This window comes from Orbicella faveolata, unplaced genomic scaffold, assembly GCF_042242905.1.
Source record: "Orbicella faveolata isolate gen_17 unplaced genomic scaffold, um_ofav_v1 contig_24, whole genome shotgun sequence".
Classification (NCBI taxonomy): Eukaryota; Metazoa; Cnidaria; class Anthozoa; order Scleractinia; family Merulinidae; genus Orbicella; species Orbicella faveolata.
Genome location: NW_028301552.1, coordinates 10,116,313 through 10,143,075, shown reverse-complemented (window position 1 = coordinate 10,143,075; position 26,763 = coordinate 10,116,313). Strand labels below are relative to the sequence as shown.

Below are 26,763 nucleotides of genomic sequence, written 5' to 3'. Positions count from 1 at the left end.
TCGTAAACAACCGCGTAAGAAATTAAAACAACAACAAAGTGTTTAATTTGCTTAAAACATTCCTCCCTGAATAATCTTTTGTTTTCAACTGACCTAACAAGAGAACAGACCACAAATAAAAACCAAAAGGGAAAATGCAGTATTATTTAGCGTTGCGCGTCTGAGTGAAATATAATTCTATTAGAAATTGTTAGCTGAACTTACGAACGGTCAGGCACTCCAATACGTCCTCTGGGTCGGTTAAAGAGGATAGATAAATTTATAAAACCTTATTAAGTTCAAATAAATTTCTTTGTAGTTTCTCTTCGAAACTAAAACCCGTCGCCAGTCATCTGTAATGAAAAACCTGTTCAATCACGACATGTTTCCAAACGGGTAATAGAATTGCCAGTTGTTTTTCCCGATAGACAATCGACGAGATCCGAGAAATCCATGAAAAGTACTAACTTTGAGTCTTTGGGTGAATTAAATACGCTAAACAAGATATGTTAGCATTTATCTGCAAAGGCTAACGGCGGTATAGCAGTTTCTAGAAGGTCTCCCGCAAGTGGTATGGAAATTTTGATCGCCGCTTTCGCTGATGACGGCATTGTATGAATCTTTGTCAAAACAAATTTACATATGTTTACAAGCCTCGCAAAATTGAACAACGAAGTGACATCGAATATTATCGAAACTGAAGTTTTGATCCATACGATTTACGATCCCAGTCTGTTATCCAGTCTAACTACAATATGAACGGAGTCTCCAAAGTCATTGCACTGTTTATCTTACTAGCAGGTGGGTTTTACAACACATATATTTAGAGCAAGCGTGAACAATGTTTTCTTTCATAAATGTCAAAACTGCGAACAGATGCAATATCTCTTGGAGCAAGTTGGCGTGCCTAAACAGGCTTAACGGTCCGCGATAAAAGACTATTTCCTTTCAGCAGAGGGAGGAATATTTAGTTACCATGTAGAGCCTGACGTACGTCCATCTAAAATGCCTAAATCGGTGGAAAGATGGTATAGTTTTGGTACTTATTTGCGACTACGCAGTAAAAGATGGCATATCTCATTATTTCCATGATGATATTTCGCTTTTCAAGGTTTTCCGTATTTAGATCTAAGATTGTCCGGGTGCCGTCTTGATGCCATTCTGGTTTTACGTCGGATAGTTTTTACACAGTTACGAAAAGCGGCCCAGTATGGCGATAACTCAGTTATTTACTTCTTCGTGCGTGTTCGCACACAGATGATGGGGTTTACAGTAGCGTAGCAAAATATTTTGGAAGAACGTTCATCAGTAAAAATAACTTCCCGCTTCCCGTTTCATAAATGTTCTCTAAATACATGTAGAAATATCTTTCATACCAACGCACCCGATTAACTCTATTAAATTACTCCCCGTCAAATTGAAAGTTTATACTTTACTTGACGGAGTCTAAACTGGGTCATTTACTCCTAGATACAGTGCCTTTTGGAATTTGTAAATTAACATATGATACGGCGTTGTCAAGTTACACAATTTAAAATTTATCAAGAGTCCCAAGATTTGAGGCTAAAATTACGGCCATGCAATGTGATCCAAGGTTCAAAATATGGAAATTAGTGCTGGAAAACAAGAAGGCTTTATTCCACACAACTTGGGGTAAAAATCTAACGTGGGGCTCTAAAGAGTTCTAAACCCTATTTGATTTTAAAATAAGTCGTTTTTGGAGCAGATGAGATGTGAGATTGTAGTTGAACTCATTCTCTTCTTCTTTATAATAAAAAAAATAACAAGAACTTTATTGAAATCTCCTTAGAAAACCTATTTACAAATCTTCACACATTCCACTATAATAATAAAAATAATGATTTATCTTTATAATAATAATAATAATAATGATGATAATGATGATAATGATGATGATGATGTTAATTTTTATTTTATTTTTTTTAAGTTTTCAGCAAAACAGATTTTTATTTATAGACACTCTGTATAATAATAATAATAATAATAATGATAATAATAATAATGATAATAATAATAATAATAATAATAATAATAATAATAAGCCGAATGTGGGGCATGAGAACGGAAACGATACCAGTTATCATTGGAGCACTTGGAGCTATCAAAAAGGGACTAGAAACTTATCTTGGAAGAATTCCTGGCCAATTAAGCATCAGTGAACTACAAAAGATAACCTTGCTAGGTACAGCACACATTTTGAGGAGGGTGCTATCAAGCTAAAAACTGGCTGTCCCCTAGTGCCCCAGGACCATGGTTTGGTCTCGGCCCTAAGGACTCTAAGCAAACATTACGTGAGGACGATAATAATAATAATAATAATAATAATAATAATAATAATAATAATAATAATAATAAAGAATAGTTATCCTAAAAAAATAAATACATGAATGCGGGATATTCACAGAACGAAACAATGTGCTACGAAATATTAAACTCCTGGGAGCTGAGAGTCACTCTGCCAAAATTCTACTGTTCATCAGGTAAAATAATTAAACATAAGAATAAAAAAGACATGCTCCAATTAAACTCACTTCCATCAATGTTAAAGACGAAAAAGCTAAAATATAAAATAATAAAAGGAAACAGCTTTAGAAATCAGAGTTTCGTCCAAAAAAACAAGAAAGGAACTAATAGATGGCTCTCTATGCAGTTTCGACGTCAAGGTCCGCAGTACTGTTTCCCCTTCTTTAACGCTATCAGCTCCGCCAGGCGACTGTGGAACCTCATGCATCCCTGGCCTATGATTCCGCCGGTTGTAGTCAATACTAAGGGCGTGAATGTTCGGTCATTAATAATAATAATAATAATAATAATAATAATAATGATGATAATAATAATGATAATTAATAACAATAACAATAATAATAATATTAACAGATCCACGAGGTGGCTCTTCTCTGTTAAATTACATTATTTACAATTGAAACAAATTATGTTAATTGCAGTTAAAATAACAAGACTGATGTATGAAAATATAGGGTAATCCTAGAAAAAAATATTAACAGATTGAAATTACAGTAAAATTAACTAATCACTCTGTACTCTATTACATGAAAATTTCCTTGAAAGTCTTAAAATGTTCTGTTATTTTTATTCAATTTTCTTTTAGCAGTTGCATTATTAAGAAGTCCTGCTGGAGCCGCTATAAAGATCGGAACTTGTTCCCTTGGAACTTTCATATATGGAGGACAAAGCTGCCAGCGGACAATGATGATGAACTTGAAAAACAATCCTCAATTATCGTGCAGGTATAGTTACTATATTTAACGATTAGGCTTTTCGCACTCGATTTCTATCGCGCGACAGTCAGTGACGAGGGCGCAGCCCGAATCATCTATCAGGCGGTAGAAATCGAAGACGAAAAATCTAGTTGATTTAGTATAAATCTACTAGTCGTTCAAAATTTTATCTAAATCCTCTTCACAGACACTTCAAAAACGCAAAGAAGTGGCCGTTATTTTGTTAAGAACAACACAAACCATTTAAAACAGAAGACTTTATAGTGAGTAGCTTAGCCAATCAGAGAACGGCATTTGTGATAAAACGCTCGTAGATTTATATTACTGTGTTGTGTTGTTGGGCGCGACATTTCACTATTATCGCTGTATGTCCAGGTTTATAAATACGTGCCAGTGAGAGAATGTAAAGTCACGCTGAGAAAGACTGGGGCCCTGCAACCTGCGAGATGTTGTAATGCTATCGCCTGTTGCTTCGTCCGCTAGAAGCATTGATCTTTGGAACCACTGGGTTCTGAAAAGTTATGTTAAACAATTAAGTTAAAAAGGATTTTTTTATGAAGGTTATTGGAGAGTGCCATCTAGTTAGTTATCAAATTCACAACCTTCAAAAGCTAGAATCCCCATCTTGTTAATTTGATCATTGTGAAAAAGGACCCGTTTTACTGACAGTGCCTTCAATGAAACTCGGCTTGCATAAAGGATCTGGAACGAGCAGGGAATCGTGGAGAACCCACCACTGAAATTAATTTTCCTCCGATCCCATTGGTCGACTGTATGGGACCAACTGGTCCCACATTTTAGTGTTTCGCTTTGTTTCTGGGTTCTGCCCGAAATGTCAACATGAATGTTTGTTTGAAAGTCTTATTTCATAACACGTTTCGACACCATCAATATAACCAAGCTAGCTGTAATACAAATCAAGACTACAAAAGGAGCCCGGAGGACCGCAGAGCTCTTCCTTGTATTCATTCATAATTAAGAAAATGATTAGCGCGCTCACATATATATATGCAGAATGGGTCTGAGCGACGTTAATTTACATTTCTATTCAGCTGATGAAAGAAAGAAAAGATAAACTTTTGATTTTTTTAAAAAATTTCTTTAGTGTTGAATACGGCAAACTTAAAGATTGCGTTACAACACATGTGACTGCATGTGTGAAGGACGATATTCTTCTGAAAGACATGGCTGGTCAGATAACCAAGTTGCTGCTTATACAGGCGTACCACTGTGGCGATCAACGAGTTGATATTAGTGATATCAGCCTGTTCTTATGGCGTGTCACCAAGTGCAAACCAGAAAGATTGAACGAGACTTTCATTTGCTGGAATGACTTCCACTCCAACTTCACTGATTTTGTTCAATCAAGAAGTGATCCGTCCACGCTCTGCGGGTAATGTTTTTGCTTTGTTTTGTGGTCTGCCTGTTTCTCCGTTCCTTTCTTTACGAATATTACATGTAACTGAAGACTCAAACATTAGCTCTTTATATGGCCATATCACAAGCGGACATACATAAATTATGTCCCTGTTGGTATCATGTGCCAAGATTCGTGAGAGATATAAGTCTCGGTTTTAACTGTCTTTGGGCAAGACATTTTTCTCCCACATTACTGAAAAAAAGTACTCGGTTCTTGACAACACTATGACAGCTATACTATGAGAGAGCACTACTAAAATTCTTTATGCCTCTCGCTCGGTTACTTAAATTCAAAACGTGCATTACCAAGGTGTAGCTCTGTTTGCTGGGAACACGTCAAGAAAACGAGATCAAGATTTTGCCATACTTTGGCCACAGTCGTGGCCGTTTATTTGCTAACAAAACAAATGAATTATATTACCTAGAATCGTGATTTATTTCCAGTAAAGGTGAGGGCAAACCCGCCGTGTTAACCCGTTGATACCACTCCTTAATTAACCGCCCTGAGAGGGAAACGTTTTCGTCCCGAAGCTGGAGAAAAAGAGGCGTGAAACCTGGCCTCCATTGATTTAAGTACTCATACCTAAGAGTCCCGTATGTAACCTGACCCTTACCAGTCAAACATTAACTGCCGTAGCCAGCTGCATAACTGCATGAAAATCATTTATTCTCTGTAACAATAAATTCTTTATAATACCAATGCCCAGCAGTTGGGCAATTCGGTTTGGATATATTCAGCTCACTGTAAATTCTTTGCTACCTACTTTTCCTCGTCCGTGCTCGACCAAAATTCCAACGGTGTTCGGACCACCGTACCTGTTAATTCTTTGGCTCGACACAGATTAGCAAAAGTCACTGACACAGCATAATTTATCCGTTCAGAGACGATTACTATTTATATTTATATTTATTTCATTTTTTTGTCTTCCAAATCAGCCTTTATCAACCTCCCCACTGTTATTCCTGGGAATGTATGAGAAGCTAACAGAATAACATAAGCAATTTATCTGTTGAAGGCCATACGCTAAAGCAAAGAGGGACTGTGCCGAGGTTGCCATGGCAGCGTGCGAAGGACTTTGTGAATACTTGGTTAAAGATAAATACAATACCTTCTGTCCACCAACACCGCAGCCTCACGACCCAAAAGAGTACGACATAAAGGCAGGTAATGTATATCAATATTTATTATATGCTACTTCAATAATAGGCCACTTCCGAATTACCTTTAGCCTCTTTCTAAAAGCGAGTCTTGGTGCCCATCCTTTTATACGAAAATGAGATTTAATTCACATGCAAATTAAACTCATTTTCGTATGAATGGTTGAGCACAAAGCCTCGCTTTGATAGAGAGGCAAAAGACAACTCGAAAGGGCTATCACATAACGTTATAATTGGATTGCTTAGGCCACTACCTAGAATAGCTGCAGGCATTTTCTGTGCGCGCTTGTAGTGCCGGGTTTGTCATTGTTTATCCATGAACTGCTGGTGAATATCGAGTATAGTGGGTAGGTGTGGATGAAGACTGGTAATAGTTCCCTCTTTCAAAAGAACAAATAGTTTGGCTATTGGCACCGTTCGTACCAATACGTGGCAATGTTCTAAGTCCCCTTAATGAGATGCAATCCATTCGTCTGACGGTCAGTCTTCGGTCAGTTAGTGAGTCGGTCGATTTTTATGTATTTGTACTTCATTGTTTGTTTGTTTGTTTGTTTTTTATGGTAACTCGATCTCAGATTGTTCAGTTCTGCATAAACTGAATTGCGACGATTCGGTGCTGTACGAGAAGGCCATGGAATGTGAGGATCAGGGAGCCGACAAGTTCGCCAACGACAACGATCACGACTGCAGGTGAGAATAGACTCCGGCGACTTGACATTTCTGGCTCGAGAGGGCGAATTTGCCACATCCACCTCAGTTAAAGCAATTAACTCTCGTATTATGTTCCACTGCAGCGAGGAGAAGATAAGAAACAGAAAATGCCTAGAGGAAAGTCTTCTTAACAACGCCTTGTGCACGTCAAATGTTCAGCTTCTGGATGAAACCGAAAAAGCTCTTCACGGGACATTGAGTAATGAGCGACTGTTTTGCAACGAGGTGAACTTAAATACCGTTTCACTGGATGAGGATGTCCAGTCGCTGGCCGACTGTCAACCAGAGTTTTTCGATGAAGCAGAGGATTGCGCGAGACCATTTCGCGACAACTTCAAAACCACGGCAGCAGCGGAGAGAATAAGTGACCAAACATGCAGGTTTGTATTATTCGCGGAAGTAAGTGCTGAGGCGGAAGGGAAGGGGGCGGGGGAAGCGGGGGGGGGGGGAGGGGGGGGAGAGATGGTGCAGGTTACTAGGGGTGCCTGTCCTCAGGTATTTGTACTTTCGGAACAAAGTTGTTGTTACACCCAAATGGTAACTTTACCTCCAACAATGCAGCAGAACGCAATGTGTAATACAGTAGAACGAACACATCTTCTAACCCAGCAAAGAAACCACTAGTTTGCAGAACTAGCCGGAGATAGATCAGGATAGGTAATTGTATGAATGCGAGTGCAATCAAGGATTTACAGTACTAGTGAGTATTTGAAAATTCTCGCATAATGCACGAGCTTTCAAGCCATTGCAATTTAAAATAAGTTTCAAATATTTTGAGTAGTGTAGATCCTTAACTCCTCGATCTTTCATACGATTACTAATTTATTTTATGAATGAAAAAATAACGAACACGTCTGTATTAAATTAAAACAAAGACCGATATATTTGCCTACTCTCTCAGCCAATCATCACTTCTAAGTCATATAATAAATCAATAGCAACAGACCGCTATTCATATACATTGCAAATCTTATTTCTGTGTTCTTGTTCTTTTCTGCCGCAGTCAATACCAGACAGCCAGACAGTGCATCAATAGGGCCAGGGAAGATTACTGCAATTTTAAGACACACGTTCTCGCCATCACTACAAATATAAACAACCCGTTTTGTCCATCCGACGCAACTACAGAAAGTGTCAGTTTAATGCTTCAGCTTGTTGCCTATATCATCCCACTTCTGTTCTTTTCGTAAGAGGGTTAGTAAATTACTCTCGCGCTGCACATAAGAGCAAATGCAATAGCTGTTACCGCGGTCGAGTCTGCGGCAGCATCCTTTTGACTCTATAGTCGACTTCCGCTTAGGTTGTCGAAACATCAGTCACGTGCAACAGTTGTTATTAGATCCAAACTCGGCGAGATGATAACACTAGATAAAATGCGTAAACATTTCTTTTGTTAAGAAGGCACACAAACGAGATAGACCAACTTGTTCAAGACAATACACTCAGAATAACCTTTCATCTTTCCTAGCAACTCTCGTAAACTTGTCAATCTGTTTGTCGTCATAGTGTTCCAACTGTTACTGTTTTGGGGCCAAGGGGCATTGTTTCTGTTGTTTGTTCTATTGTTCTCTTAAAGGCATCGAGAAATTCACGCGAGACCTCGCGAGAGCTGGTCCGATCGTATCTTTGTTTTACTGAGTTTTAACGCTGAGAAATGCAATAACAGCTGTTACTAAGCGTAAAATTACATCACAAGAGAAAATTAAGTGGTGGTTGCAGTACAACAATTCACTTCCACCACGGAATATAAGTTAGCTTTTTTGGTATCAGGAGGTGACTACCATCAGTCCATTGTCGAGCGTACAGAACGAGGAGCTGCCTCTAGGAAATTTAGTGTGGTTGTTGCTATGACAACCATACGGTCCTACGTACGTCATTTTGTAGAAACTGACACTGAAGAGCTTAAAAAGGGTTACCTTTGTAAGAACTGTATCCATCGTGCCTGCACTTCTATCTTATGCCGATTGGTTTCGATAAATACGTATCATACTTAAGAAGCAACCAAAATCACTGCACATCAGAACATGAAACGTCCCTAAGACAGCTTTGAACGTGCAGTCCATAATATGACGACCTTATTTTAGTGTTATACCTCAACTAGCCAATAAACGACGTTGAGGTTAATATTTTTAGCGACTACAGAATTTTATTAAAATATTCTTACCATGGCAACCGTTTCCTATCACTTCTCAAGAGGATGTAGTGGGGAGAAAGGTAAGGGTTTCATTCCCTCTTAATCCCTCTATCAGTCAGTCCAAAAGAGTCAAGTTATGGCGACAAGAAAAAAAGCGCAGGGACCCAGGGTTAAGACTCCAAGATAGGAAGGATTAGGAATCCTGAATCCTTTAACCTCCCCTCCTTCCCCTCTTTGGGACCTTAACCTGATGATTTTCTGTGTCAACTCTCGCTAAGGCTCGGTTTTACACAAACCGCCTGGTTGCCCTAAGTTTTCTAAAGTCGGTTCATAGATTCTCAAGGTGTAAGCGTCGCAGGTTTTATTTTCTGAGGAACAGGGGAATTCATTTACATGCTTTTTAAAAATGAAACAACCATGACTGTATACGTTAGAACACCTTATGAACGATACACTTTACAAATCACTCATTAAACTTCCTATTTTGCAAGGTCTTTAGACGAACCACGAGCAGTACCTCATCTAATCCTTCGTTTCTGTAGACAACCACTCGCCCGTTCAGGTTAAATGTGAAAACGTCAAAAGGTTAAATTTCTCGCAACAGTTGCAGAACAAGAGCAAAAATTATAAACACAAAGCCTGTCGAGTTACAACTTGCACCACTGACGCTCCTTCCTCCGGTTTCTTTCTCGCTTCCATTAATACAAAACGAGGTATAGGAATCTTCAATTATGAAAGCAACGGCTTTTTCAAACTTACAATAAGAATTCTGTGCGACATTGGAACAGTGTACCGCCGTACGAAAATTCCTGAAGAAAAGAAAAAGAAACAAAGGTATCAAATGAAAAGGAACTGATATATAAAAAAACCGTTTTCACACACGTTCTAGACCTCGTGCTCCTAATTTTTCTTAGGGTTTGTCAGGTGGACAATGACTGACACTTTAGGCTAGAGGAGACACGACGTAGAGAAAAAGAATAAAAAACTACTTGTAGTAGGCTCTTGCTCCAGATTTTGACCAGCAGATGGGGGATGGGTGAACCCCTTCATAGTGGAGTTTGAGCTTCGAGGCTTATATAGTTTAGCTTGGTTTTCTGAGAAAGGAATGGTTAGTAATAGCAGTGAATACAGCTTCGTCGTCAGAGCCATTCAACCAATCGCATGGCCAAAATTATTCGAATTCAATACTGAACCCTCATCGACGGCCACAGAGGGCGAAATGCATGCATTCGTAATATCCTAAAAAAATATATACCTGCAAAATTCACCAGCCGTTCTGTTTCCTGCTACGTATTCGTTTCTGAAGGGTTTTGCGCATTTCTCCATCTCTGGAAAGAATTCTCTACTACAAGGTACTAAAGGTCGCACCTTAAAGTCCAGATCAATACTCCGTACGTTCACCGCTTCACAAAAGAATCTGCGACCTCGCAGCACTGCCGTCACAGCCCTCTCTACCTCACCCTTGAGACGTTGATTATTCGAGTAGTCCTTACAGGTCTGGGATAGCTGTTTATCGAGACAGGCTCTCAGCTCTGTGTATGCAGTCCTTGTTTCGTCAAAGGCAAAGGAAAATCATTGGGGTATCAGATTACATTAGTTCGTTAAATTTATGGGTTTTTATGTAAGCCGATTTAGAGGGATGGGGTGATCGGGCTTCGAAAAAGTGAGAGCTATGTCACAATGCGATGTCTTCTTGAAAAAATAAAGCCATACAATACATTGCGAACTTTTGGCAACATTCGCAGCCATTCATGTTTCTCTCCTTCTTTTGTCATAGTTTTGGTATTTGTTTATTTGTTTGTTGCTTTGTTTATGTTCTTGTTTGTTTGTTTGTTTATTTTCTTGTTTATATTTCTTTATTTATTTGTTCGTTTGTTTGTTTATTTGCTTGTTAATTTGCTTGGTTTTTCAAGCTTAGTACATAATTGTTTCGAACTTTCCTCCGACCTAAAAGGAACTTCATGTATCACAATCACAAAATATGACTTAATTTATGGTGACTAAAAGAGAGAAGTCGACTCTACGACTAAAATAGACTTTTAATTATTTAACGAGCTGCACGATACTGTTACCAACTGCAGCCATTGACGGTTTTCCCAAACATAAAAAACAAAGCTTTTATCAAAATGAATAACAACAATTGTTGACAAAAATTCACATACCCGCAATTAGGTTTTTCATTGCCCATGAAACTTTTCAAGAACGTCCTCTCGCAAATCACGGCAGTTTTGTATATTAAGCGTGCTGTGCAAGACAGGGAACTGGCAAGATCCTTGCAACCTGCCAATAAAAACAAATGATACGGTCTTTTCATTTCTTCCTGTGTATACGTTTTATGACAGACAGACAGACAGACAGACAGTCACTCACTCACTCACACACTCACTCACTCACTCACTCACAGACAGACAGGTCTAGAAAGAAAGACAGACAGACAGACAGACAGAATTCGCAGCAAGAGATTACTAATACCGTTTGTATGCAGTGGTGGGTCTGTGTTGTTTGGACAGAATGGATTATAACTATCTCTCGACAGCTGTTCGCATATTTCACAATTTGCTTTGGCTTTTTCTGTTATGCATTCCTTGGCAACAGCATATTCCCTACAAAAAGCAACATGCAATGACAAGAAGTAAAGACATGAATGATCATTGCTGTTATGTACGCAACATAATCAGTTTTGAGAGAATCTGTCATGTATTCACTTGCCAAAACATGGACTATTAGAAACCATCAGTCAATGTTTCACGTGCTTAATTATCTGATTTACTTGAAACAATGGAGATGGAGGTACATGGGCAAATTGAAATAGATTCTTTAGTCCTTCACTTGAGGACCAGTAAAGTTTTCTTCACTTCTGTTTGTTTAGGCCGGGTTCACACAAGCGGCATAATGACATGACAATCACTTATGTCGGTAATGTCATTATCAAAGGCATAACGAAAATAACAGTTTTTTTCCTTATCTCGTTATGTTCATCCTGTTATGTTGTTATTATATCGTCATGTCAGGATGTTCACACTGCAAATATAACGACATAACGTCCTTGTTCTTACGTCGTTATGTTTATGTCATTATGTAGTTATGTCACTAGTTTGAAGTAGGCCTTGCTTCTGCAACGTTCGCTGATTCACAAATAAGCTAACTGTGGACTTCTGCTATAGACGACAAAGCAAAAACGAACCAAATTTTGATCAGTTGTTGTATTTTGTCTCGTGGATAGAATGGACTATCACTGCTCTAAGTAGTATGCGAAATGGCACCCATCGCCATGCAGAGGGGGAAGGGCACGGGGAGGAGTACCTAAATCTTACCACACAAGCCTCACCTGCACAATAACGGGTCAGACCGGTTTGCATTCAATCTATCTCGAAAAGATCTCCAGCAGAATTCGGTGTCCATAAATGCTTGCGGTTTACACTTAATTAAACTTAGGAAATAATTGTTGATTGGAGAGTGTTGATATGTGACGTCACCACAGTGGTACGCTTGATGAAGAAGCAGTGACGTCACTGGATCAACATACAGTTTTACCAAGCAGCTTGCGATATGCTTCCTCAGGCACGACTTTTCCCTTTCATACTCATTACTGCAAAAGCAACAAGAACAGCAGCTCAATTATAATGCCTTTCGGAGCGCTCAACAACCCAAAGTTCAACACAACACTCAACCTCGTTCCCAGGGTCCCTCTCTCTGAGAAACCCTGGGAATGAGGGTCACGCTTAAGGGTCACACTTAAGGTGTCACGTCCTACTCGATACGCGTACATAAATCATTTATATTTGATCGATTCCTCGAATCGTGAGTTTGGGGACGCCTGTGCTTCTACTCGTGTTTCTTTATCTCAATAGAAACATGGAAAACGTTTTCTTTCTTTTAAACATTTGTTCAAACTCACAAGCCACTGCAAGGTTTTACCTACCTGCAGTTTGTATTCAGCTTAGTCTGTAAATTTTTTATCATCGCTCTCTGGCATAGCTGGCCGTTAGATATGAAGTATGTTGTGTTACAGTCTCCTACCATAGCAGCACTGGAATCCAGCGATAACCCTGCAAAACATGCAATATGACCGATATTCAGACTCCATATTGTTTGTCTGTTTGTTTGTTTGTTTGTTTGTTTATTTTGCTGGGACATATAACACGGTCGAGACCACGCATTCTCTTTGTAAGTTAAAATGTATTTTCCGCTGTTATTCCAAGTAATTAGTCGCAGTTGTTTTCGTCTCACACCTGCCGCACCCACTATTGTGCATTCTGTTTTGCATGGATGTCCTGATTGGCCAGTTATTAGTATTTATACTCTCCGCTGTCTCTTGAGTACCATTCACGCTCGCGGTTCCATACAGTTTATTCATCTTTCTGGTTTACGCCCCCACCCCCCCCCCCCCCCCCTCCCGTTTACTACAGGAAAATATGGTTAATATCAACTCTAGGTATTGCTTTGTAAGTAAAGATCATAGTTATTTTGTATATTCGGATGCCAGTGCTACCGGAGGTGGAGCAATTATTGACTTTAACAATGATTTTGTGTGCCACAAAATGTGGTCGGAGAACGAGAGAGTTCAAAGTTCAACGTGGAGGGAGTTGTCTGTTATTGAGTTTTCATTGCAATCATTTGCCTCAGTGTTGGAAGGATCACACGTTAAGTGGTTTACTGATAGCCAAGCAGCTGCTAAGATTGTTGAAGTGAGCAGCATGAAATTAGGTTTGCATAAGATGGCCCGAAGGATTTTTGATATTTGTATTCGATCGGGGATTCATTTAGAAGTGCAATGGATCCCTCGCACTTCGAATCAGCAAGCTGATTATGTAAGTCGTTTAATTGATACTGATGATTGGCAAATTACTGAAGAATTTTTTTCTTTCCTTGATGGCCGGTGGGGCCCGCATAGTGTTGATTGTTTTGCCAATTATTATAATCACAAGCTCCCCAAATATTTTTCGAGGTTTTGGAACCCCAATACTTCGGGTGTTGATTTTTTCTTTCAGTCTCTTCGAGGAGAAAATTGCCTAGTAGTCCCTCCAGTTGGTATCGTCCCACGCGTATTGCATTATTTGAAATCTCAGCGGGCCGTTGGTACGCTCGTTGTACCTCTTTGGCCTTCGGCTCATTTTTGGCCTTTAATTACACACAAGTATAGTTGTTATCTTGTGGCTCACAGTATTCATATCGGGAATGAGGTTCTATCTCGCGGAAGAAACCTTAATTCGCTCTTAGGGTCTGGTCTTTTCACAGGAAATATTATTGCCTTTAGATTGAAATTTACTGAGTAATTTATTGGACGGTGTGTCCATTAGCCTAATGATTATTTACATTTGGTGGCGCTGGCCTAAGCAATATGTTGTTTATCTATGTGGCACTGGCCTAATTAATAGTCTGTCATTTCATGTGGCGCTGTCTTAAACAGCGTATAGTTGATTTATGTGGCGCTGACCAATCAATGGTTTTTGATTTACGAGGCACTGGTCCATTCAATAGTCTATCGTCTTATGTGGCACTGGCCCCAACAATGATCGATTTTTATACGGCTCTTTTTTGTTCTTTTATTATATATGTTTTGTTCTTGTCTTTCCAGGTAATCTTATCAAGTAATTCCTGGAAAGGCTTTCAACAATTTTCTTCAATCAACGTTTATGAGGTTTTAGAAGTTATGTTGAAGTCCAGGGCGGATACAACTACTAAAGCCTACGTTCGCGTTATTAGAAAGTTCTTGGAGTGGTGTAAAAGTAGACATTTCAACATTCAGTTACCTTTTCCCCTTAGTGTTGTTTCTCTATATCTATTTGAAGTTCAGCAGTCTTGCACCTCTAGTTCCTCAGTAATTTTAGCCCATGCTGCCCTTAAATGGCTACATTCTTTTGTCCCTAGTTTGAATCGTAATCCTTTGGATAGTGAATTTTGAAGGAATATTATCGAATCTGCTAAACGCCAGAAATCACAGCCAGTTATGAAAAAGAAGCCTATTACCACAGACATCATAAGGAGTATTTTAGATACTCATAACAAGAAAGATGCTAATTTAAAGAATCTTCGTATCGCTGCGTTATGCTCTTTAGCTTTTGCAGTATTTAGGTTTGTAATGCATTATCGAGTGTATATTAATTTCTCCATACAGTAGTGTGTAAAAAATTGTAAAAAAAAAAAAAAAAGAAAAAAAAACCAACCAAACAAACAACAACAACAACAACAACTTTGTAATTTCTTTAGTAACTATATATCTTATAATAAACTGTTTTGGATCTGCTTGCGCATCCTACCATATTTCTCGTGTGATTTGTTTGTATTACGGGAATTTAAGGGTAAAATGATTTACGTTCGTTTGAGCGAAGCGAATTAGAACGTAAATGTCCTTTTCACAAATATTACAAAAGGAAACCCGCTGTAGCCGGAAAGCCGAGTCGCTGTATTTTTCCCCAACCCCAAACAACCGTCACCTCCAATCTCTAAACTGCAAACGACTACCCAATCACTGGCTTTGTAAGGTCCTTCCAGTATCGTATCAGTTAGGTATAGGCTCATTTTCTTGATAAAAATCGGTTTTCACGAATTCCAGTTTGTGTGTAAATTATACACTATAATCGTAAAAAATGGTTGTTTTAGTTTTTGTTTTGTTTTACTTTTGTTTGTTTTGTTGTCACTGGAAAAGTTGAAAATTTACAGAGTATGTAAATAACATGTAATTAACATGTAAATAATCAAAAAGAGACTGTAAAGATTAATTTACATGATTTTTCCCCTTTTACATGTTTTGGAGGTTTCATGTAAAAAACATGTAAATGTTTCAAGTGAAACATGTAAATGATGAAGAAAACACTGTAAATGTTTCAAAGCAAAGGGCTAAGATCATGTAAATAACATGTAAACTGTGCCTGCAAATACTGTAAATAGCCTGTAAATTTCTTGTGATTCAACCTGGAAACCCGTAAATAACATGTAAATTTAATACAGGGAGGCTGCCATAATACTCTCAATAAATAACATGTAAATAAAAAGGGGAGGCTGTAAACAACATGTAAATTAAAAAAGGGAGGCTGTAAATAACATGGAAAATGAAAACAGGAGCCTGTAAATAACATGTAAATCGAAAAAGGGAGCCTGTAAATAACGTGTAAATCGAAAAAGGGAGTCTGTAAATAACATGGAAATCAAAAAAGGAGCCCATAAAGAACATGTAAATCGAAACAGGGAGCCTGCCAATAACATGTAACTCGTAAAAGGGAGCCTGTAAATAACATGTAAATGGAAAAAGGAGCCTGTAAATAACATGTAAATCGAAAAAGGGAGCCTGTAAATAACATGTAAATCGAAACAGGGAGACTGTAAATAACATGTAAATGGCAAAAGAGAGCCTGTAAATAACATGGAAATCGAAAAAGGGAGCCTGTAAATAACATGTAAGTCGGAAAAGGGAGCCTGTAAATAACTTGCAAATCGAAAAAGGGAGCCTGTAAATAGCATGTAAATGGAAAAAGAGAGCCTGTAAATAACATGGAAATCGAAAAAGGGAACCTGCAAATAACATGGAAATTGAAAAGGGGAGCCTGTAAATAACCTGTAAATTGAAAAAGAGAACCTGCAAATAACATGTAAATCGAAAAAGGGAGCCTGTAAATAACCTGGAAATTGAAAAAGGGAGCCTGTAAATAACCTGTAAATTGAAAAAGGGAGCTTGCAAATAACCTGTAAATTGAAAAAGGGAGCCTGTAAATAACATGTAAATCTAAAAAGGGAGCCTGGAAATAACCTGGAAATGTAAAAAGGGAGCCTGTAAATAACATGTAAATCGAAAAAGGGAGGCAGAAACCCTGTACGATAAATAACTTGTAAATAATAACTTGAAGAAAAATACATGGAATGTACCGTTTTATTGTAATCAAATCTGTTGACCTTAATTATAATAGTAGAAAACATGCAAATTTATACAGAATCAGAAATTTATTGCAATCAGAACAAACTCAGTAAAATTCAAATAGTTTTTATATGCCATGAATAAGGTTTACAATGTACACATTGCAACAAATAAAACATGTTTTCTTTTCTTTCTATCCATAACAAGACGACTTAAATGTAATTTTGCGCATGGCCAAAATATTTTAAAATACCATGACTGAGTTCCTTTAACCGAATTCAAGCACTGTTCAAGAAGACTACTAAAATTCAAGACCTTTTCAAGATTGTGCAAAACCATGTCATATTCAACTCTATTTAATTCATAAATAGTAAAATGATTAAGAACTATACTGTTGTCAGCTACAACGAGTGAAAATTTTGCAATTTAGGCGTATTACTAAATTAAAATTGTTTGCAAATGGATACCTGTCTTAAATATATACTAAATTCACAAAGTCAAATGTAACATAATGATAATACCTTTGTCATAAAATGAATGAATAAACTGCTTTTTTCTTACTAAGTAATTAATGTAGGATTAAATTAGCCTTAATAATTATTATGAAAAATGTGGGAGGCACGATGGCCTCGTAGTTACATGTAGTGAGCTCAACTCCTGATCGAGCGGTCTGGGTTCAAGCCCTAGGCGGGTACATTCTGTTGTGTTGCTGGGCAACACACATTACTCTCAGTGCCTCTCCACCCAGGTGTATAAGTGGGTACCAGCGAATTTAATGGTGGGGTAACCCTGCAATGGACTGGCATCTCATCCAGGGGAAGTAGAAATAGTCCTAGTCGCTTCCTGCTACAGAAAGCGGGATAAGCTCCAGTCTGTTGGGCCACGTGGCTCATATGCAGACTTTACCTTTACCTTATTATGAAAATTACTGCAATGTAAGTGTGAAATATTGATCAACTTTTTTCATAGAGTGAATTGTTCTTTTGAAATAACAGAAAATAGGGAGAAAAAACATTTACCACAAGATAGAGATTGACATTTTAAATTCATCATAAAAACATTCATGCCAAAGGAATACTACATTGCATAACATAAAACAAGGCTTCTGACATCTTTTAGGCTATGTTTACAAAGTCACAGTTTCCTTCTTTTTCCAAAACTGTACAGAATCCAAACAGGACAAACATTTTGGACCCCTGACAAAACACTCACTGTAAACAATATTCAAAATTTTACTTTTTCTTTTTGTGATAAAAAAAAAACTGTACTGTAAAAAAAAAAAATTCATAGGGACCTGTTGAAATTGAAAGGCCTATCTAGTACCATAGTTCCCATAACACATCATAAGTTAATAAATTATTGTTCTGGTACTACATGTATGTAAACATAGCCGTTGCTTTTTATGATGAAATCTTATAGCTGCTGTATTGAACAATAAGTATCAACCTAGCAATCTAAGATATTCAAATTTAATGCTAATTCACTAACACAGGTACAGTGTAGGTGATACTTCAAAGCATTGAAAATAATGTTTAAAGTGGTTGAATTTATGCCAGAAAGTGTTGAAGGTCACCATGTTAGACTGTAATGCACCAGGGGCCCATTTCTCGAAGGTCCCAAAAAGTTTTCGCACCCAGAAAGCCATACCAAAATCTGAAATCTTATGCTTACAGAGCTGTTTTATTCGCTTATTCTCAATATGAACAGAGGTTTCCTTCACACAAGAAGTTTCAGGCATATACAGCTCTTAGTTTTTAGACACAGCTCAATTAAAGATGGCTTTATGGGCCCAAAAAGTTTCCAGGGCCTTCAAGAAATGGACCTCGGACCCCTTATAGAGTCATAGGTACTGTAGACTTCTCAGTGGCTGATTTTTTCCTGATCAAGCATCAATGCCAAGGAGTATGCATGTATTGACCACTCTCAATTTTACTTCATCCTACAAGTAACATAAAACATTTCGTTAAATAAGATAAGTTATGTCTGAGTATGAATCAGCAAATTCTGTGTATGATATCAATCAGTGAATTTTACACTGGAGTTATTATTTTGTTTCTTATCATTCCAATTTATACTGTGACATTTGAAATCGGACTGTAGCCGGTCATGTTAACCGGCCAAAGTAATTTTAGCTCGGTCACGTCTCATACGAAAAAATCAAGTACACGTAATGTGAGCTAAATTAAACCCACAAATATAGTTTGTTTGTTCCAGTCACTGCTAGACCGTTTAAAGATTGGCTCAATATTTTTCTGAACAGATTTAACCCCAGTCGCTCGAATGGCATTCCTATCGATCTTGAACGCATGACAAACAGCAAGTGAATGGTCTTTAGCCGTTCAAACAGATACATGTATGCATTGGTGTATGTTTTCATTAGAGGTCATGATAAAAAAGAGATAAAAACTCTCAGATTTACAGTTGGGGATTTGATTGTTTATTCAAGAATGAACAACGTGACCGTCTCAACATGACATGACTGGTCAACATGACCGGCGAGTGAAGTTTTTGGCCGGTCAAGTCACCATTCTGGCCAGACATTGCCCGTTGACCGGCCATTATTTTGAGCCCTGAATATTCATCAATCAAACAGATCATACATCTACATCTGTAGCTACTGTGTGACAAAAAATTTGCATCTCTGATTGGAAGGCACTGAATGTCAGAGGATGTAGAAGAACTAAACTCAAAATCCATGGCAGTAACTATTCAATGTTCACTATCTCCTACATTGTAATAATTATGGACAATAAATCAAACTCCTATCAAACAATGTTTAAATAATAACTCAAGTTATTTGCAGGCACAATTTGATTGTTTCTTACGTGCACTTATGCTCTATTGGTGGACAAAGGTACAGATGATGTCATAAAAGTTTGTTTTTGTTTCTTTGTTATGTATTACGAAGCAGACAGATTCTATGTTGTTGTGCATCTGTTCAGTAATAGATCACAGAAGACATCAAAATGTGGTAAAAACATCAGTGACACACACCTGAAAAATTCACAGATTCTGTGACACACTCTAGTAATGGCTTATGTGACTATTTTTTGTTTTTACCACATTTTGATGTTATCTGTGATCTACTCAAGGCAGGAAAAAACCCAGGTCTGATTTCCTCAGCCAAGTAAATTTTGCTCTTGGGCAAGCGAAAATAGAAGTTCAGTGGCCCAGTGGGCAAGTGAAATTACAATGTAGCGTCAGTAGTCTTGTGAGTCTGACTAAAAATGCCAGCTTGATAAATGATAATTTCCAGTCATTCCATTTCAAAACTTAACACCTAAAGATTAGTTAAAGCAAGAATTAGTTTGGAATCCGAGTGTACTTCATTCGCATTTGTCCTCTGATTTCCTTACTGGCCACCACACTGGCAACTAATATTTAAGTGGGGCAAGTGAAAACTGAAATTGACTGGCCCACTGGGCAAGTGACTTACAATTTTTTTTCCTGCCCTGCTACAGATGCATGAACAGATGCATGACACATGAAACCTACATGTATTTGGTATGAGCCCAATTTCGTACAAGTAAAATGTACAGCTGTGACAGGGCTCTAAAGTGCTCTCTGGTCATCCCAGGGTAAGGTAATCGATTGAAATTGATCCATAAATTGATATAAATCAATAAATTGAAATTAATGTAAGTGTTATCAGTGCTATCAATCAATTGAAAGAAATTCGTACTCACATGCTAGAAAAGTTTCAAGTTATCAGTTTGATTTTACCAAATTTATCAGTCATTAGAGAATCAATTGAAAGTTGGTCTCTCTTTGTTAGTTCACCTAAACTGTAGAAAAATTGTCCCTCAACACAGTGTTTGATTGTAACTTTTTTTATGTAGATTTCAAAGGCACTACCAAAAACCCCCAAAACATAGTCCCTGATACATGTATGCCAGCAAAATATTCTGTTTACGAGATACAATGTTATGTTTTTATGCAGTTGTATTCATGATTTCATATTTCACTTTAAATCTTTTGTTCATTTCTTTCTTATTAAATGTTGCTTAAAAGATAAGCTAGTATCAGCAAAATTGATAATGCTTATTGAAAATTTGATCACAATCGATGACTCATGACGAATCCTTTTATCGATTTCTGATATCATTGACTAATTTCTATTGATTGTTATGAAATAATCGATTGACTATACTGTGTCATCCAAGACAAGTAGATTTTCCCGCCTGGGCAAGTTACTCTTCCTTTTTTCAAGTCCTGTGTAGTTTTCACGACAGTTTGAGGTACATGTATACCTCTTCATAAAGTATCATAGTGTTTTTTTTGTGAAAGAAAATACCACAACATTTAACTTACTACAGTATCAGCACCAGTGGGTGCAATGTCCATGTACAGTTGTGTATAACAGCATATTGTAACTTGCATGTAGGTACAACTGTAGACACTTGAGTAACTTCAGAATACTTACTCTAGCATAAGAGAAATTTCTCTGCTGAAGATGGCACATTACATTTTAGCTTACTAGCATTCACATCAGAGGGCAACATAACCTTACAAGAGCATGCATCAGAAAGAATCATGAGGTGCATATAAGCCAATAACAAATGTCGCATGCTCATGCTCAGTTATCGAGAACAGATAATAACAGATAATAAAGCTCTTTATGTACGGCAGGTAAACATCACCAAAGTCGATTCCACAAGCAATGTAACTTCTCCTTGATAATGACACATTCACAACCAAAGGCAAAACGAAATGTATACGTATCTTGACGTTACTTTACTCTGCTCGTTCAATTTATGCAAAACTTGCTTACCTGTTGTTTTTGTTGCCTGTAATCGCTATCTTCAACTTCTGGGTAACGGTAAACTTTGCCTTGAAACCGTGCACGGTGACGAAGCGAAGGTAGAGTGGATTTTGGCCCGCTAAAACAGAGCTCGAGTTCGATGCAAGTTCCAACGAACTGCCAAACATGGCGGGAGAACCGAGAGAACCTGGTACCTAACATGAAGACCGCTGATTCCTGCTTGTTGGAGATCGGGCAATCACCACCAATCACAAGGCTGGTATGCTCTTATAAAGGGACTGGGATAACAGTGATGGCAATGAAAGTACAAAACGGTAGAAATCACCAAAACAAAACAAAACAAAACAAAAAACAAAGAAACAGTGAACATGCAAGGGCAGACTTAGTTGTATTAATCTTACTTGTAGAATGTGCATGTTTCGGAATATTTAACGCTCTAAATCGATGATATTTCGTTCATTCTCAGCGGTTCAGGGGCACAACTGTGACCTCGAACTTTCGCGATATGAGAAGTTTAATGTTTGTTGTTTTCGGATTGTTAAAAATGTCATTTTGGGTACCGAAAAAAAGTCAGCTATCATTTTCGGAAAGGCGATAAGACCTAACGTTTTCGGGAAATGGACAAAAAAGCCCTAATAAGTTCGAGAATACTCAAGCTCCTCTAGAATAACCGAACAGATAATTTTTTTTTGCGCAACCTAAAATTAACCTACAGAGCTTTGAAAGTACACCAGATAGCCTAAAACAGCATTGAAAAGCATTCGAGAGGAAACGGTCGTTGGGTGTTCCTTATGGTTCCCTGCCTAACCTAACTCCGCGTCAGTTCAAACTCGGTCACCAGGGCTCTTTCCGTCTTGAACTCACACAACACGTGACGCTTTCATGGTCCTTCATGAATAAATACGTACGTGTCCGAGAATTAATTTTTCTCTTTCCTAGAGACGTAAGCTTGGGACGCCTGCATGTGCAGTAACAATTCTAGTTTTATTTTGTCGTTGTGGATGCGCGGAAAGTTCACAAGAAGACAGCTTCGTTAGTGCGGTGTCGCACCCGTGCAACTTCTAGGTTTTCCATTTACATGGTTTTTACGTGTTTCTTACAGGCCCCCTTTTTTCATTTACATTGTTTTTACATGTTTCTTACAGGCCCCCTTTTTTCATTTACATGGTTTTTACATGTTTCTTACAGGCCCCCTTTTTTCATTTACATGGTTTTTACATGTTTCTTACAGCCCCCCTTTCTTCATTTACATGGTTTTTACATGTTTCTTACAGGCCCCCTTTCTTCATTTACATGGTTTTTACATGTTTCTTACAGGCCCCCTTTTTTCATTTACATGGTTTTTACAGGGTTACAAACATAACATTTCCAGACTTTTTACAGCATTCGCTTGAATTATTTACACGTTCCTCACATGGTTTAGCAAAGCAATTTACATGTTTTTTACAAAGCCAGATACTGTAAAAGTGCGTAAAATATTTTACAAGTTTTTACATGTTCTTCAAATGATCATTGTCGACAAAGACAATGTAAATCACTATTTACAGAACATTTACATGCTGTACTAAAAGCTGTAAATTTCCTGTAATTTTATTTTACAAAACCCTAACATGTAAATTGTAATTTACAAAGAATGTAAATCAAGATTTACATACTGTAAATTACAATTGACATGTCCATGTAAATTTTCAACTTTTCCAGTGTGTTGTTGCTGTTGTTTTTCCTTTTAGAGATTATGGTTTTAGTTGGAGTCCAAAACATACCAATTGGTCTTTGAAACAACGATACGTTATGAAAGAGGGTCCGGAGAGATAGATAGATAGATAACTTTATTTCAACTCGGGTTGATGAGGCTGATTAGGCCTCTAACAAGATTATGCTAATTTACCGAGAAAAATAACTTTAAACGAAAGAAAATTGAAACTAAAAAAATTACAAGATATAAATATATAATAGCTAACAGTGGTTTACATATGTAAATTTACATTAGATCTAACCGCAATCTTAAAATCTTTAAGTGTCTTCATACAACGTAGCGTATCCGGAAGTGAATTCCAAGCTTTTGAAGCAGTGTAGGCCACGGACAGTCCCGTAACGGGTGGTGTTAACTTTAGGGATGACAAGCTTGTTGGTGCCCCTTAGATTCTTAATGTTCTCACGAATAGTAAACAAGTCACTTTTGCTGGGACATAAAACATGGTCGAGACCACGCATTCTCTTTGTAGGTTAAAATGTACTTTTCACAAATATTACAAAAGGAAACCCGCTGTAGCCGGAAAGCCGAGTCACCGTATTTTTCCCCAACCCCGAACAACCGTCACCTCCAATCTCTAGATTGGAGAAATCTGCTAAAAGAACTTTCTTTCGCTTTCGGCATTTTTCACTTCAAATAAACAGTAACAGCTTTGGTTTCATCATGGTTTCATTCGATCTGAAGGAAGTTTTTCATGTATCAAGTCAAATAATGTATGCGCAACATCACTTATAACTTTCAGCAGCTCTTTGGTGCTACATACTGAAAGTAATCGAGAGGAAACTGAACGCTAACTAAGAGGAAATAATCATTGTAGGATAAAGTATTTTTATTTCCGCCCAGTTTGCCCTGTGTCCTTTTCAACCAAACCCTGAACTTCTTTGCCAAAAGCGTGACAAGAGCAACGAAACAAGTATTACAAGATCTCGTCCACACTACGCCGGAGGAATTTGAAAACGCAACCGCTTTTTTTCTACGACTAGGCTTACCGTCCACACTAATCCGTCACGAAAACGGAGCTCTTCGAAAACGCTTTTCAAAGTCCGACGGAATTTGAAACCGCCGGCTTTCCGTTTTCCTAGGGACGGGAAGATTTGAAAATGGAGCTTTTCGAAAACTATGACATCAGCCGGGATAATAACGTGATTTCGCCGCCCGAGACTTCGTCAACCACCAGAAAAGAAAATGACCGGTTTTTGTTGCGTTTTCAAATTCCTCCGGCGTAGTGTGGACGGAAAACATTTGATGCATTTGCAGAGAAACCCCCGTTTTCAAATTCCTCCGGGTAGAGTGGACGCGACGGGGTCAAAATCTACCGGAAATTTGGATCATGTGTATTTTGTGCACCCCTCGACCGATATATCGGTCGACATATCGACCGACACTCGACCGAGGTATCGGCCGATATATCGACCCACACTCGACCGATATGTCGATCAACATATCGATCGGCACTCGGCCGATATACCGACCGAGATATCTCGGTCGACATATCGACCGATATATCGGTCGAGGGTCGGTCGATAGGTCGACCGATACATCGGTCGAGTGTCGATCGATCTAGCAGCCGACACTCGGCCGATACCTTGACCATTGACTGTCGGTGGAATGTCGGTCGATATTCGGTGGTATATCTGTCGACTGTCGTATAATATAAGTCAAAAGCTTCGACTGCCAGGGTCAGATGTATAAGTTATGCGCATTTTATCCTTTTTTGGTCAACCTTAAAAGTTGTCAAACTGCTTCAAATACATGCTAGAGGCAGATCTTTCCGATTCATTTAAAACTGGATGCGTTTTGTCTTTCTGCCAAACAAAATCGAAGTAATCGCGTTGATTGAGTTCGATTGGTTTGATTGAGTTCGGTAATCGAACTCACGAGTTCGATTAATCGAACTCACCGAAAAGTTCCAGTTCGATGATGTTCGATTACCGAACCAATCGAAAAACAATCCGACCCATCGGGTTAGATTGAGCTCGATTGAGTTTTAGTTCGGTTTTTCGATTGACTACGCCAGGTTTATACAAAGAAGCCTCTGAGAAGCGGGGGGTAAAACAGGGATATCTGCGCTGTTCAGCAAAAGGTTACTAACCTAGGTTTAATTACGTCTGCGACGCAGGCTACAGTCACCAGTATCGGTGAAGTATCGGGGGAATGTCGGTAGCCTATCGATCGACATGTTGGCCGACAATCAGACAACCACTCTCGATCGACATATCGACCGACATATCGGTCGAGTGTCGGGCGAAATATCGACCGACACTCGACCGATATATCGACCGATATGTCGACCGACATATCTCGGTCGATATATCGGCCGAGTGTCGATCGATATGTCGACCGACATATCGGTCGAGTGTCGGTCGAAATATCGGCCGATACCTCGGTCGAGTGTCGGTTGATATGTCGACCGATATATCGGTCTTCAGACGTTCAGTTTTAAGACAGCTTCGTTCGAGTGATTTTTTGTTTGAAACACGGACTAGTGATTTATCCAGACCACTCACCCTGGGTGAGAATTACACATCCAGTTGTCAGGAATCCAGCTGTAGATAATTTATTTTGGAAGCTCGTTTGTATCGTTGCTATCTTGCTTATCTATTATCAAAATATTGCATCTCCGAGAGGAGAACTGAAGACAAAAGAAATTTGCCGTAAATTCAAAGCAGTGATATTCTAAATATTCATTTGTGTTTACGCTCGCCAGAAAGCTGCAGAAAGGTTCTGTGTTCCGCCCAACAAGATAAACACAATGTGTCAGTGTACAACTAAAGAAAAATAAAATGCTTGAATACACTGAGATATCAGGGCAGAACAGGACAGAATGACCTTCCCGTGATATTTATACATGTAGATGAATAAGAGACTTACACGGAATATGGCCAGCCGTTCGATGCTCTTTTTCGATAGCGTCGAAACCAGTGTTCCAAGAACTGCACTTTTTTCCCCCTCTTTCCTACTATCTCATATAGCTTTTTGACCAGGCTTGTTACCCTGTAGTCAAACTTCCCAACTTAACTCCCGTTTAGAACAGTAGAAAGCTCTTCAGCTGATAAGCCCAATCGAACTCGCTATTCTTCGACAAATGTTAACACAATTCCGTGCGTAAAGTGCAATTTAATAAACCATTTGGTCAGCGTGTGAGTCGAAAACCTCCGACTGGGAAAGAAGTCGCAAGCCATCGCTTAAAAATCAAAATGAAACTTGAATTGATGAGAATATAAATTGATACCACGATGAATAGCTTGTTTATTGTTCCATGCGCGCTGCATTGTTTGAGCATAAATTCAATCAAGCGGCGAATGATATTGGTCGCGAAACACGGCTCAAATTTTTGGTTGTTTATACCTTCTGACAAGAAAGTTATCCTTTCGTTTTTTGTTTCTTTTCCTTAGACTTTGCTGAAGAGTTTCAGCAAGTGCAACGGCAGCTAGAAATTGACCTATTCTTGTCCTTCTAAGAAGGAATCTTAAATTAGAAATCATGCTCAGCAGACAATGACTGGCTTCACCGATTTTTGCTCAATCGAGCGATCAAAAGTTGCAACCTTGCTCTAAAGCGTGGAATTAAAATATTTAGAATCTTACCTGCGATAAAGAGGGCAAAATATATTGCTAAAGTCGACATATCCTTTTAAAATCATCCACACAGCTTTATAGAAAGATATGATGACATGTACGTGCGACCTCTGCAGTTTTGACAGATGGACTTTATGAAAGGAAAATGTTTATAAGC

The 26,763-nt window shown here is 38.4% G+C and overlaps 2 protein-coding genes, 1 long non-coding RNA gene and 1 pseudogene across 4 annotated transcripts; 2 read left to right on the top strand and 2 right to left on the bottom strand.

Moving 5' to 3' along the window:
- Window positions 1-615: 615 nt before the first annotated feature.
- Window positions 616-8,699, top strand: LOC110061159 (uncharacterized). Its single transcript, XM_089291683.1, has 7 exons — window positions 616-780; window positions 3,110-3,248; window positions 4,345-4,632; window positions 5,675-5,823; window positions 6,392-6,506; window positions 6,611-6,907; window positions 7,531-8,699. The coding sequence occupies exons 1-7, from the start codon at window positions 735-737 to the stop codon at window positions 7,715-7,717; spliced, it is 1,221 nt and encodes a 406-aa protein (XP_089147809.1). The 5' UTR covers window positions 616-734; the 3' UTR covers window positions 7,718-8,699.
- Window positions 8,700-9,007: 308 nt separating this feature from the next.
- On the bottom strand, window positions 9,008-26,763 carry LOC110061158 (uncharacterized). Its single transcript, XM_020768000.2, has 7 exons — window positions 26,616-26,763; window positions 12,584-12,710; window positions 11,990-12,250; window positions 11,134-11,264; window positions 10,824-10,941; window positions 9,917-10,207; window positions 9,008-9,470 (listed from the first exon to the last, which is right to left on the bottom strand). The coding sequence occupies exons 1-7, from the start codon at window positions 26,653-26,655 to the stop codon at window positions 9,248-9,250; spliced, it is 1,191 nt and encodes a 396-aa protein (XP_020623659.2). The 5' UTR covers window positions 26,656-26,763; the 3' UTR covers window positions 9,008-9,247.
- Window positions 12,727-13,979, top strand: LOC149110356 (uncharacterized; annotated as a pseudogene).
- LOC149110355 (uncharacterized) lies at window positions 16,511-22,978 on the bottom strand. Of its 2 annotated transcripts, none has more exons than XR_016207882.1 (2): window positions 20,937-22,978; window positions 16,511-18,452 (listed from the first exon to the last, which is right to left on the bottom strand). It is a non-coding gene; the product is annotated as an uncharacterized LOC149110355 (long non-coding RNA). The 2 variants fall into 2 exon arrangements; XR_016207881.1 differs by having other exon boundaries at window positions 21,285-21,645.